The sequence below is a fragment of the Chelon labrosus genome (assembly GCF_963514085.1).
Source record: "Chelon labrosus genome assembly, chromosome: 16".
Classification (NCBI taxonomy): Eukaryota; Metazoa; Chordata; class Actinopteri; order Mugiliformes; family Mugilidae; genus Chelon; species Chelon labrosus.
In genome coordinates this window covers 3,424,552-3,438,910 of record NC_140349.1, presented here as the reverse complement: position 1 = coordinate 3,438,910, position 14,359 = coordinate 3,424,552, and the positions used below count along the sequence as shown (strand labels likewise).

Here is a 14,359-nt window from a genome sequence, read left to right as displayed (position 1 = left end):
ACTTGGGTCACTAAAATGATAAAATCTTTGAAATGCTAAAAACACTCATGTAACATTCTCCAAAATACAACACTGCAAACGTCTAATACCTAACATGAATACGCAACATTCAGAAAACAGGTTTAAAACCAAATTATAAATTCACATATTTAAATATCAAACAGATTATGTTCACTCTGTTGTTCATATAAAATCATGTTTTATCTCATATGAGGTCAGTCAATCATTAAGTGTTGTCAGCCTTTTGTCAGTCAGGTTTCTGGATTCAGTCTCTCAGAGAGCTCAGAGCTGTCTTCACTATCTGTAAGGCCTGAAACAAACAGAGTTAAAGGTCAACTCATAGTCTGGAGAAATCATCAACAGTTTGAAACAGTTGAAACAGAATAAAATCAGTTTTACTTACCAAGTGGAGCCTTTTGGTCTGAAATGAAAAGTAAAGACAGGTCATTTCAGTTCCAGTTGTTAATGTCAGAATATCTTTCATCATCTTATCTCCAGTGAATATGATCCTCTTCTACTCACTCAACCTGAAGAATAAATCCACTCTGCTCTTCTGTTTAGTTCTCACTTTGTTTCTTTCTTCATCACTTCTCTCCCTCATCATCATAGTATAGTCATGTTCTCCTGACTTCTCCTGACTCTGAGACTTACTCAGCTTTTACTGCTGGATGCTTCAAATTGTAGGATTCAACTCAAAGACTAAATCAAAGTAGCTCACCTTGTTTCTTTTCATGAACCATGAATCCAGCAGCTGCTGCAAAGATGAGAACAAGAACAACCACTGCAGTGATGATGATGGTGGTGGTGGTGGTGGTGGTCATGTTACTGGACTTCTCTGTTGAACAAAGAACAAACTACAGATTAAGAATAGTCCAGATAAACTTATCCATCAATTTATCCATCAATGTTCTTCCTCTTACCCCAGTTGGTTCTGATCTGTTCTTCATCCAGTTTGGTGATGATGTCGTCCTCCACACCAGAGAGATGAAACACACAGTCGTACCTCCTCCAGTCTTCAGGTGAGACTGATGAAATGTTCAGGTCAACATTCATCTGGAAGGATCCATCATGGTTGGGGAGGATCTCTCCATGTTCCACTCCTTCATGAATCTCCTCTCCATCTTTCCTCCAGAACATCATGGCTCTGTCAGGGTAGAAACCTGTAGCGTGGCAGCTGACTGGAGAGGAGGGAGTCTTCTGGAGGAGAGACACTGAGGGGAGAGCTGGAGAGAGAGAGAATGTTTTCATAAACCTTTGGACTGTTTCCTAAGAATTATGGGTTAGAAACTGAAAGCGTAGTTGTAGAGTGTATAAACAATATATCAGACAACTACCTGTTTTCTGCAGAAAGATCCTCCCATAGGTCACATACTTCTTCAGCCATTCAGGGCATATGTGGGTGCTATAGTGTTTATTCAATTCTAGTCTAGCTTTATCAGCATCCCATTTCAGTTTGGTGGTGAGAGCCTGTGGTTTTGGTGCAATCCAAGTCAGCGTCTTCAGGTCCATTGCAATGAAGTCTTCTCCATCATAAGCATACTGATTAAAACCTTTGACATCTCCAGTCTCATCATCCCATTCACAGCCATTCATCCTCTGAAGAACATGGACATCTGAGAAAGAGACAGAACAGACCTAATAGCAATGCCCACATTACACAGCAGGAAGAGTTAGATTTGCATAAGCTTATGTTGATACAGAGCTCTCTGATTCCCTTCAGGTACAGAAATGAAAACGTTGCTATAAACACTGACACACAAAAATGAGATTCAAGCAACATCTACAGGAGATGAGTTTAAAATATTTGAGCAGATAATTTTGACATTACCTCCAGTTTGGTTTAAGCGTTGCTTCAAATCGTCAATGTGGACTCTGAAGAACTGATGATCGTCTAAACACTCATGAGTGTATGGCTCCAAGTGCTGTGGGTAAAATTTTAAGAATTTCTTCGCCCAGTCCTGTTTGATTTCAACTCTCCGTATGTTGCTGTCACAGGAACCCACCAGAACATCATCAAGTACTGCTGCTGCCACGAACTCTGGGAAGTTTGGTATCCCAGAAGATGCAGTGCTGAAATATTGCAGGGAGTGTTTCACTGTTGGACAAACACTGCTTTAATTAATATATATTAATTAATATAACAAAACCAGAAATGATGATAACAATAACTAGTATTATTACCACTAGGCTTCGTCTAGTACTGTCACTAGTGTTGTAGTCAAGACCACCTAACCCGAGACCAAGACAAGACCAAGACTTCGAGGGGGCGAGACCAAGTCCAAGACCGAGACCGAACTGAATAAACAGAAGCATTAGTCTAGTTGTCATATTGAAAAATAAATTTATTTCAAACTGTTGGTAAGGCTGGCCAATCTTCAAACATACTTCACCCTCGCCCCCGTCAAAAAACAAACAAAAAGAAAATCTAAGTTCATAACTTGAGAGCCCTGGATTTAACCAAGTTTTAGATGGCTATACACACACAGGCCTATATACATTGGTGGAACACTTTTAATTATTTTTATGTTATTGCTTTATATTAGGCATGTACCAAAATGCAAATTCTTGGCCGAAACCGAAAATGAGGAAACCAAGGCCGAAAACCGAAAAACAAAGAAATTATTAGGCCAAGTGTAATGGCGAAGAAGTTATTTTCTTCTACATACCGTGTATGTGCACCTAGCTGAGCTACCTCTTGAAAATCCTCAGATGGATTTTATTTTTTATCTATTCCTCAGCCTATGCTCTTTGTTATTCATGTTATGGGTCATGTGTAACTTTATTGCTATTCAGTTCACATAACTGGCGGTCTAACTGAGTGGGCGGAGGGATTTTCCTTTTCTGTGACGCATCCCTCTCATATTCAGCATGGCAATCTGGATGTTCGGATTTCAGGTGATAAATTACACCCGACATGGAGAAATTCTTCTGCAGATGCACCCCCTCTTGAAATGCCAGCATTACACATTTTGCAAATCCCTACCCGTGGGTCTTTCTTAGATATATTGAAAACGTCCACACCACAGACACTTGGCCCTTCCAGACAAGCACGTGCTGCTGGCCGCGGTTTTTGATCGCGTCATTACAAAAATCACATGGTCTGGAATGGTCTTGACAAAAAATCCCGAGTCCAGCTCGACCGAGACAAGACCGAGTAAAAATGCAGTCGATTCCGAGACAAGACCAAGACCTTGAAAATGCGGTCTCTCTAGTACTACAACACACACTAACTGTCACTGATATGCAAACTGTGAGTAAACTGCGTGTAACACCACGAAAATTAAGTCGCAGCAGTTTAAATTCATGTCGTCGGTTAAAACTCCTCAAAATTAACAAAATCAACACCAGGTGCAGTCTAGAGTTGATTTGGGTGAAAAACGACCATTTGCAGATCATATTAACTGAAGCGAAAGCAAAACAATGACATTATCGCCTCCATCCAGGAAGGACTTATAAGTATAAGAACTGCTGCATTAACATTTCACAAAGAAACATTTAACATAATTTTACCTGGAGATCCAAAGTGACACAAGAGGAAAAAAACAAAAAATTTGTTCATCTTGAATTCATAAATAAGTGAAGTCCCACGTGCAGTGATGCTACGAGACGTGCCGTTTCGAAGCATGTGTCGAGTAATGGAGGGGCGTTTCCGCGAAGCGCGTATCGAGGCTTGCTTCGTATTCAGTGCCCACTTCCTAGTTCCACAAGCACTTTCACTTTCCTCTGCCTCCTTAAGCCCATGCCATTTGCCTAAGGTGTCAGAAAAACATTACACAACCTGTCATATCATATGGTACTACTGTAGCGTTCCGAGGTGTACAGGGCTTCTAAAGTAACTCTTTTCTGCTGACAAAAACTCACGAACATAATACTCTTTGGAGCTGGGCAACGTGCTCCGTTTATTTTTTCTTTCCTCTCCTTTTTTCCCCCGCGCACACCCTACAACAACAAAGTCACCCCTCATTGACGTCACACCTGCGCCCCACTCTCACACGCGTCCCCCCTTACCGTAGAGAATGTCCCCATCTCTCAATACATATGTAAACAAAACACAGGGGAGAGAAAGAGTAAAATGTGCATATAAAACACAACACATGTAAACAGCCAAACAGGCCATGAGGCACTTATTCAGTAAACACAACAGTAAAGTGTAAACAGCCTAGTTAACCCACACAATAGAAATACAAAAACAACATACATGCAAACCCCCCCTTAAAACACAGGGAGTCAGTGAACATGAGCATGTATAAAACAGTCACTCCATTACATAGTCCCTAAAGCAAGCAGGGGCCCGTGATGACCTACCAGCCCGAGAGAACCTTGGCGGAGAAACTGCCTGGTCAGAGCAACCACCAGCACCTAAGCCAGTGCCGCGACCACGGGCCATGTCTTCGTCAAAGAGGGACACGCCCGCAGGGCTACCAGGCATGGCAGCATCCTCCTGCAGCGCAGAGGGCGGGGAAAGGGTGAGGAGGTTCCTCGACGGGCCCTCCAAGGGAAAAGTCACAGGCAGATTGTAGCGCCGTAGCCTGTCATAGTGGATGGTCTGAAGAGGGGGCTCCTCTCCAAATGGGCTACTAATCTGGTAAGTGACTCCAACCTCACCATCCCTGTCCATACGCCGTTGCACCAAGTAAGGCCCCTTCCAGTGGGGAGCCAGTTTACGTCGGCTCTCTGTGGGGTCGTTCAACCACACAAGGTCCCCAACCTCGTATGGTTCATGCCTCAACCTGGTATCATAGAAAGTCTTTTGCCTTCTGCTTGCCACAATATTGTTTTCCTTTGTATGACTAAAAGCAGTGTCCAAGCGCCTGAGGAGAGAGCTAGCAAAGTCCTCTGGGGAACCACCAACCGGCCTGACTTGCACCAGCGAGCCCAGCACCACATCTACCGGCGTCCGGGCCTCCCTGCCGTGTGTGAGGAAGTAAGGTGTGAACCCGGTGCTGGAGTGTACACTGGTGTTGTATGCAAAAGCAACCTGCAACAGGAAAGAGTCCCACTCTCCCTCAGATGACAAGAGCGTTTTAGCCAACTGGTCAATAAGTGTTCTATTAAACCTTTCAACCATACCGTCATACTTTGGATTGTATGGAGTGGTGTGAGTTTTCTTCACACCCAGCAGCCCGCACAAATGTTTCACCATATCTGATTCAAACTGCCTCCCCATATCTGTGTGCAGCGTTTCCATCACACCATGTTCCAAAATGTAGTTCTGAAAGAGGCACTCAGCAACTGTGGTGGCTTTTTGATCAGCAATGGCATACAGATTAACAAACTTAGTGAAATAGTCCTCAACAACCAAAACATACCGGTTGCCTTTAGAGGTGACGGGCAACTCGAGTATGTCGGCTGCGACACGTTGGAAAGGTCTCTCCGCCTGTGAAGTCCTCATAGGGGCATGATGTCGAGGAACTGGGGACTTCCTCCTCTGACAGGCGTAACACTGATCACACCAAGCTTTAACATCACCGCACATAGTGGGCCAATAACAAACACCTCTGGCATGTGCCAAGACCCGTTCATACGCAAGATGAGCCGTCAAAGGTGTGCCATGGAGGTGTCCGAGGACCTCAGGGACCAAGACAGCAGGGACCACAACTTGTGTTGTTTGCCCCACATCAGACAGCCACACAATCCTGCACAACAGTCCATCAACGAAAGTCAGTCGGGGAAACTCGTGCCACAGTCTCTTTAAACCCCGACCAGCATCCTTCAACCTCTACCTAGAAGGCTTGTGCACAATTCAGAATTTAAGAATTGGCCGCCATTCAATTCATGAGTTGGAATTTGAATTGAATTGACTCCGCCCCACAGGAAGTTTAATTTGAATTGGAGTTGGAATGACAGGAAGTGGAATTAAATTCATGGCAATTCAAATAAATTCCACACAGTCATACAACAGAAAGAATGTGTTGAATCTCACATACGATTACATTAATTTTGTAATTTAATAGCATAATGTCATTACACATAACTAGTCACTCCTCAACCCTGCATACATTTTGTTCCAACATTTAGATAATGATCAAATTCTTGAAATAAATTACTCCCTCAATGTTTGATTGGTTTTTGTTCAAAATGTTATTTTCATTTCAAAGTAATCCAATAAGTCGTTGTAAATGCAGTTGTCATTTATTCCAATGCAAAACTCATTGAGCAACACTGTTGCATCTAATTCTCAATAGCTCCTCAAATGTTTTATCATTGAGTCTGCACCGTTCGGTCCGGTGTTGACCATCAAATTGTGTAGAAAAGAAGCTTTCAAACAAATGTCCACCTCAAATTGTTTGGCAACCATTTTAAATACTTGGTTAAAGCAAAGCATTCTGGGATATGGAGTCACGTTCCATTGTGTTCCACAAAATTACAATTCCAATAAATCAAACTTAATTATGTTTTCTGTGACTAGAGCTTTTAACATTCATTGCTGGGGGGAAACATTTCCTGTTAATGTAATCTGTACAAGTAGTTCAAACTAATATCATTTATAGAATATGTAATGAAATCATATCTGATATATATTGTAAAGCTTCATTGTTAAACACTTCACTTATGTATATGAATTTCTTTGAATTTGTATTGAATTGCAATTCTGCTTCCTTTAATTCAAATTCGAATTGTAATTCTAGATCCTGTTTTTGACATAAATTCAAATTCAATTCAAATTCAAGAATTGAATTGGAATTTAGGAGTCATTCTCAATTCAATTCTGAATTGTGCACAAGCCTGCCACCTAGGGGGCCTCTGACTTTCCTCCAGCCAGGTCAACACTTGTCTGATGTCAGCGTCACCCCGTTGGAGCTCCCTGACATTGGAGCCATTGTGTGACAGAGTGTAGATCAAGGCCCGGTCCACACCAGCCTGGGGATCAGAAGGCAAAGGGGGGCCGGGGCTGGAGCCGGGAGCAGCTGTAGGGGCCACGGTGGAAGTGGGAGTCTCTATGGCGCACACAGAGCAGGGGTCATTGTCCATAACTGTTTGGGTGCCTTTGTGCACGAGAGTGGGAGTAGTCTCAGGGGAATCATTGTCCATTAGCTCTGCACTGAGCTCGGGTCTGCGTGAAAGAGCATCCGCGTTAGTGTGTTGACTTCCACTTTTGTGCACGATTACCCAGTCATAAGGATCCAGTTCCAGGGCCCAGCGGCTACGACGCCCCGTTCTGTCATTATCAATGGGAAGCCGTCGGAGACCCAACAACGGCCGGTGATCTGTAACAATGGTGAACGGGCGAAGACCCAAGTAGTGTCTGAAGTGCCGAACAGCCCACACTATCGCCCACAGCTCCCTGTCATACGTAGACCATCGTCGTTCGGCCGCCGTGAGGGAGTGACTAGCATAAGCCACCACTTTCTCCAGACCATCAGCATCTTGTGCCAACACTGCCCCCACAGCGACCTGGGAAGCATCGGTGTATAGAATGAAACGGTGAGTGAAGTCTGGGTGACTCATTATAGGTTCAGCACAGAGAGCGTCCCGCAGGAACTCAAACGCCTCCTGGCAATCTACAGTCCACTGAAACGGGACATCCTTCCCAGTAAGGTGACTAAGGGGGGCGGCTCGCTGGGCAAAACTCCTCACAAACCTCCTGTAGTACGAACAGAGCCCCAGGAAGGCACGCACCTCCGTGGCAGACCTTGGCACAGGCCATGACTTCACCGTCTCTGTGTTCTTGGGATCAGGGCGAAGCCCCTCAGCAGAGATGACATGCCCAAGGAAGACCACATGGTCCCGGGCCAGGTGGCACTTCCTAGCATTCAGCCGTAGGAGCCATTTGCTCCGATTCGGGTGAAGACCTCCCCCAGAGCAGAGAGATGATCCTCAAACGACCTGCTGTATATCAATATGTCATCAAGATACACCATGCAGATGTGCCATGGCAGCCCCTTTAACACCAGCTCCATAACCCGCTGGAATGTCGCTGGTGCATTTGTGAGTCCCATGGGCATGGATCTGAACTGGTAGAGGCCCTGGCCGGTGGTGAAGGCGGTCTTTTCACGGTCCTCCTGCGCCACCTCCACCTGCCAGTAGCCGTCCGAGAAGTCCAGGGTGCTGAACCAGGTGGCTCCTGCAAGAGCGTCCAGTGTATCATCGACACGCGGCAATGGGTGGGAATCTTTTATTGTCACAGCATTGAGGCCCCTATAATCAACACAAAATCTCCATGTGTTATTCTTCTTCCTGACGAGAACCACAGGAGAGGACCAAGGGCTGCAGCTCTCCTCGATGATGCCATCCTCCAAAAGGCGCTGGACCTGCCTGTTTATTTCCCTCCGCTTGTCAGGGGAGGTGCGGTAGGCCCGTTGCTTTTTTGGGGGGTGGTTACCTGTTTGAATGTGGTGTTTGATCAGGTTGGGGCTGACTGTTCCACCCCGTGCAGGGGTGAACACTCCCTGATGCTTCCCCAGCAAGGCCTGCAGCTGCTGCCTCTGATCGCCAGACAGCGGACAATCAGCTACATCAGGTAGGGGGGCATCCACCTGTTGAGAATCAAGAACCTCTGCAGGGGTGAGTATGTCACAGTCATTAACATGGTGAAATACCCCCAGGTGAGACCCAGGGCGCAGTTTCAGTTCCTGGTTGGTCGGGTTGAGTAGCCGTGCCACCGTGCATCCATTTTTCACTGGCGCTACAGTGCGAGCGACCACCAGTCCCATGTTATCACGCACATCAGGCTCTAAATAGCCCAGGTAAGAGTCAATAGTTGGTCCAGCAACCTGTGGGGGCCCCACCTGGACAGGGACAATCATTTCACTGAAAGGTGGAACAGTAGCATCAGTATACATAGAGATATTACAACACTCCGGAATAAAGTCTGTAGCTTGCAAGAGAGGAATGTTAGTGCCCCCAATGCTGAGAAGCCCACGACCCACATCCATAACTGCATGAGTCAGCCGCATGAAATCAAAACCCAGTAAGATAGCCTGTGTAGCTCCCCGCACAACATGCACAGTTTGTTCATAAGACCTGCCCCCCAACTTTATTGGAAGCGCTACAGTACCTAAAGTGTCCAATAACTGTCCATTCACTGCACGTGCATACATGTACTGTGTATTCAACACACGTTTACGTAGAGCTGGGATGGACATCCTGAACTCCTCAGAAATCAAGGAAACATTAGAGCCAGAGTCAATTAAAACAGTCACATCAACCCCCTCTACCAGTCCTTTAACATAGGCCGTAGACTCGGACTCACCCACCGAACAGGAGTCCACCGTGGGGTCCGGAGTCACCGCTGCAGAGTTGTCATGGTGACCCTGTGGTGGCGACACTGGCATCCGGGTCTCGATGCCAGCTACTGGAAGCTTCCCCGCTTCTCTCCTCGCGGGGATGAAGACGGTGACCGTCGCGAGGGAGATAGAAACCTCACTCCGCGTCGCGGCTGACGTTCCTCTGCAAAGCGCGGCTCCCTCTGGTCCTCACTCTCCAGCCGGCGCGGCGAGAAGCCAGCAGTGGTGTCTCGGGTTCACCGCTCTCGTGGAGACCATTCCCTGTCACCGTATCCTCCCTGAAGCCTGCGCTGCGGAGACAGCCCTCTCGCGCCGTCGTCCATCCGGAAGTCCCTGGAGGTGGACCTGCATCCGAACCCGCCACAAGCGCAGTGACAGGCGCGCTGCTGCTCTCTGCGCTCCCCTGGGCTCCGCTGACGAGCCCCAGGAAAAGGGGAGCCACGACCGCCACACTCAGTCCCACAGGTACGTGCTCTCAAATCCCTCACCTCCGTTTGCAAATCGTCCATCCTCGAGGTGAGTCGTTCCATGGCATGAACAAGCTTCTCTGTGGCGTTAGCATTACAGTCCAACACACTCTGTGACACCGGATTGAGAGCGGCCACAACAGCAGGATGCGGGCTGGAGTAGGGCAATCCAGGTGAGCTCGCCCTCAGAGCCTGCCTGGCCCGTTCACAACGGCCTGCTATAATCAAAGCCTCATCCACATCTGTCGCCCCCTGTTCATGGCACTTAGCTTGGAGGGCAGGATCGAGCCCAGCAAGAAAACGTCTAAAAGTCTCACCATTCCTGGCAGCTCTGTCATAATCAGGAAAAGCCTCAGCCACGAGCCTGGAGACGTCGGCTGCATAGACCTCCAAACACTCGTTCGGCTGACGGGGCCGCGCGGAGATGCACGTCTGAAAGTACAGGAGGAACTGTTTTTGTCCAAAGGCGTCCTTTAACCTCTCCTTCACTCGCTCATAATCACACTGAACTTCCGGCGGTAGAGTGTCCCACAACAGGAAAGCTGCGCCGTCCAGCCTCGTAGGTAGGGAGGAGATCCACTAAAGCAGCGGTGTAACTCCCGCTCCTGGTTCCCCTTGTCTGGGCGTGGATCGCGGCTTCAAACTGCCTCGCCCACGTAGCAAACGGCTTCTCGCCGTCGCCACGAAACGGCGGCGGGAGCTCCACCCTCACGCCACTCACGCCACGGAGCGGTACTCCCGAAATAATCTTCATCCATGTCACAGTCCGTAACGTCGCGCTTCAGTCCTCCGAACATGCCGCTCCAAAGCAACCACACGAGTACAGTTAGCCGGCTCGGAGGACCGACTAAAAAAGTTCAGTAATTGCCGAAAGAGAAAACTGCTCCAAAAGCCAGGACTCACTCCAATTACCGCTGCCACCAATGTAGCGTTCCGAGGTGTACAGAGCTTCTAAAGTAACTCTTTTCTGCTGACAAAAACTCACGAACATAATACTCTTTGGAGCTGAGCAACATGCTCCGTTTATTTTTTCTTTCCTCTCCTTTTTTCCCCCGCGCACACCCTACAACAACAAAGTCGCCCCTCATTGACGTCACACCTGCGCCCCACTCTCACACTACCATTTGGGGAAAATTTACATACACAGAATACATTCACTTTTATCATACACATGTGATAATTTAAGTAGAGAAATTATTTGGTCATACATTGTTTTTTGTAATTCATAGTCATTCCCAAGAGCCATTACAGACACAACAATTCAATGCATCACACATTATGTGGTTAAGAGCTACAGATGCCTGTGATTATACACCTGGCCAGTAGGTGGTGGTAAGCTTCGAGAGATGAACCCTTTCTCGAACCAACTGGCTCAAGTGGTTGGATGCCTCATGAGGCTTCATCTCACCATCACTACCCACAGATATGATCAGCTGATTTTTCTTGTTGAGTAGGGGGCGTGTCTAGCGAAGATTCGATGTCACTCAAGTCACGTGGTCTGTATGTTTATAATAATAATAATAATAATAATAATAATAATGGTTGTCTTGGTAAAGTGGCAGATATTGAGTAGCTGTAGTAGAATAAAACAGGGGGGTATTCCATCAAGCAGGCTAAAGGCAAAGTCAAGCTTAAATGGCCAAGTCTGGCTAATATGAGTGAGAGTTCGGTTCCATCAAAGAGGCTGAGATTAGCCCCAACTCAGTAACCATGGAAACTATGACTCCGGCTAAGCCTCAACCATGGCTAAGCCAGAACTGTGGCTCAGGTTTCCGTTCCATCAATCTGAGCCTCAACCCTGTTCCACCAAGGTGGCTAATGTGAATGCCAGCCAAGTAACCATGGTAACTTATCCTGCCAGGCAAACCAGGGGGGTATTCCAGAAAGCAGGTTTACCGCTAACTCTGGGTATGTAAACCCAGAGTTAGCGGTAAACCTGGGATTTCGGTTCCAGAACGCTCAAATATGATCAGGCTATGTAAGTAACTATGGTAACATAGGCTCTGAACTTAACTGGGTATGTAAACCCTGAGTTAGCGGTAAACCTGGGATTTCGGTTCCAGAACGCTCAAAAATGATCAGGCTATGTAAGTAACTATAGTAACATAGGCTCTGAACTTAACCTGGTAGGGGTAGGTTTTGTTCAGGTTATGTTCGGGTATTTAAGGGCACGTTCAGCCAGACCGCTGTTTCCACACTTGTCACACAATGACGTTTCCTTTTTGAGGAAGATCCAATTGACATTGAAGCACAAATCATTCGGGCTATTCACCGTGAGAGGGTATAAGACCACGACTTAATATCCTTTCTTTTCCTGATGAGTTTTTGCCAGAGCACTACTGTTTTTCTGCGGAATCTTTAATATATTTAAACAACATTCTCCATCCCCACATTTCGAACGTTACGCATCGTGGATTCGCTCATCGTAATTGTTGCGCGTGCAATAGCCTATTGCACAACATTGCAACGTTGCGCAATGAATTAGTTCCTGCTATTGAGGAGCAGATAGGAACACATTCAGCAACTTGACATCAGAGATGGTCAAAGAATGCGTGATGAAATCTGTCACAATCACTTCAACCAAAAAAAATAAAATAAATGCACGTAAGACTGTTTCACACATTTATTTGCCCATTGCGTGTTTCATGGCCTGAAAAGAGAAAACACTTCATTATAGAGCAAATGTTCTGATCCAGTGTTCTCATGCACTGACAGAAAACATGAAGCAACTATGCTCTAGTCTCTGCACAGCCCATTTCTTTACCTCGATCTTTAATTTGATTCCTCCGTGACTGCTGATAATGTCTCTTCACCTCCTATTATTTATATGAACGGTAATATTGGCTATAAATGGGTCATTTTCGAACATGCAAGGCTACACAAATTAGACATCAGTGATTTAGGCGTAGGCCTATTAGGGTAAATACATTGCACTTGTTCATTTTGCTCCTCCTGGGAGGTTGAAGGCTCCGATGACGTGCCCCCAGGAATCCCCTCCATCATCGGACGCCCTCCATTGATACTGATCGCCAACTCCTCCACAGGGGGCACCGCTGGCCCAGAACCGGTCCTCCTCTCCTCTGCTTTCTTCCTATTGGCTTTGAAATGAACGTAACTTGTTGCAATATGGCAATTCAAGAATATAATACTGGATAAGTGATGTCTAAGATGATGCACCTATATATCTTACCAACTTGGACAATGTTTTTATATTTTGTTTTGACCTGCGGCCACGTTCTCTTGAGGGCGGTCGGGTTACATCTAATTAAAAATAATACAATATATGACAAGGTATTCTATAGTATAAGAAAGTCTCATACAAAGCAGTTAATATGTAGCCTAATATCTACTGAATTATTGTGCTTCTGACACATTAGTGTGCTATATCCTACTAAACTTACGCATTTACGCGGTCGGCAATTCTCTGCCAAGCAAGATCTCGTTCCTTGGCAGACGCGCAAGTATTGCTTTTTTCGTGATTATCGCTCTTTCCTCCTCGTACGCCTCGAGCAGAACTTGCTGCTCCGCTTCAGAAAAATAGGCTGCTCTGCGCTTTGCCGTTTTTACTCATGGTTTCGACTCTCAATAGATGATGCCTTTATAACTTCGCCGTGATCGCGCACAACTCTGGGTTAAACAATCCGGGGTTGATTGAACTGATTGCTAACCGGTGTTTTGGAACCGACAGCTCGGGTTTAGTCGCCTCAGGTTCAGACAACCCAGAGGTTAAGTTTTATCTCAGTGTTTGTTAAACCTGCTTTCTGGAATACCCCCCTGGTCTGTAGCAGGCTAAAAGTGAAGCTTAGCACCATCTATGATCAAAGAATGTCCAATAGACAGAAACAGAGACACACAACTGTCATAGAATGATAAAATAATATGTAAAACATAAAATATATAATAAAATGTATTAAAGAAATTATTTATACTAATAATTATATATATATTATCTATAAGTACATTAAAGAACATTATCATGAAAATAAAATATAAAAAGTAAGACACAAATAAATTAATTAATAAAATTAAACTAATTAGCCAAAAAATATAATAAAAGGAAATTGAGGCATTGAAAATAAAAGATTGAATATGTACATCAAACCACAATTAGATGTAAATGTGTAAAACCACCACCAGCACCAAGGGTCTTCCAGGACAGGACCAACCCGTTGACCCACACAGATGTGTACCTGTGGGAGAGGTACCGGTTCAGCAGGCAAAGCATTATGCAGTTTGCTTGAACCACACATTATGAGGGTCACTCACCGCAGCCAGTCTCTGACCACTGTGCAGTCAGTCTGTATTGCACTGCGGTTCTTTGCCAGTGGTACATTTCTCTACAGTGTTGGTGATGCTGAGAAGTTAAGCAAGGCAACTGTTTGCAGAGAGGTAATAATTATATGTCCTCTATTCATTTGTGGTTATTTCCAGCATCGCCACATATTATGCAAAGGAGTTGAGGTGATCACATGGGGGCGTCCATGATGTCATATTGTCATAGGCCATGACTAATTGGAAACAGAGACAGATGGCAATGAAGTAATATATTTATTTGAATAAAGTAATTTCCATAGTTATCCTTCATATTTATACATTAAACATGACACAGAGCAAACACATTACAGGTAAGAGCAGTCTACCTGGCCCTGAAGCAGTTCCTTAATA

At 45.6% G+C, this 14,359-nt stretch overlaps 1 protein-coding gene across 1 annotated transcript; it reads right to left on the bottom strand.

Annotated features, from left to right (window-relative positions):
• Positions 1 to 188: 188 nt before the first annotated feature.
• Positions 189 to 3,627, bottom strand: LOC311501322 (major histocompatibility complex class I-related gene protein-like). Its single transcript, XM_084563071.1, has 7 exons — positions 3,511 to 3,627; positions 1,829 to 2,095; positions 1,335 to 1,613; positions 921 to 1,223; positions 719 to 835; positions 404 to 421; positions 189 to 310 (listed from the first exon to the last, which is right to left on the bottom strand). The coding sequence occupies exons 1-7, from the start codon at positions 3,623 to 3,625 to the stop codon at positions 252 to 254; spliced, it is 1,158 nt and encodes a 385-aa protein (XP_084419197.1). The 5' UTR covers positions 3,626 to 3,627; the 3' UTR covers positions 189 to 251.
• Between the last annotated feature and the right edge of the window lie 10,732 nt (positions 3,628 to 14,359).

Bases quoted from the DNA above. Each gene is read 5' to 3' on its own strand.
- LOC311501322 (XM_084563071.1), bottom strand. From the start codon at position 3,625: ATGCTTCGAAACGGCACGTCTCGTAGCATCACTGCACGTGGGACTTCA. The intron at 1,614-1,828 runs GTAATGTCAAAA...TCTCTTTCTCAG, and splicing joins ACGCTTAAACCAAACTGGAG to ATGTCCATGTTCTTCAGAGG. The intron at 836-920 runs GTAAGAGGAAGA...TTTGTTCAACAG, and splicing joins ACAGATCAGAACCAACTGGG to AGAAGTCCAGTAACATGACC.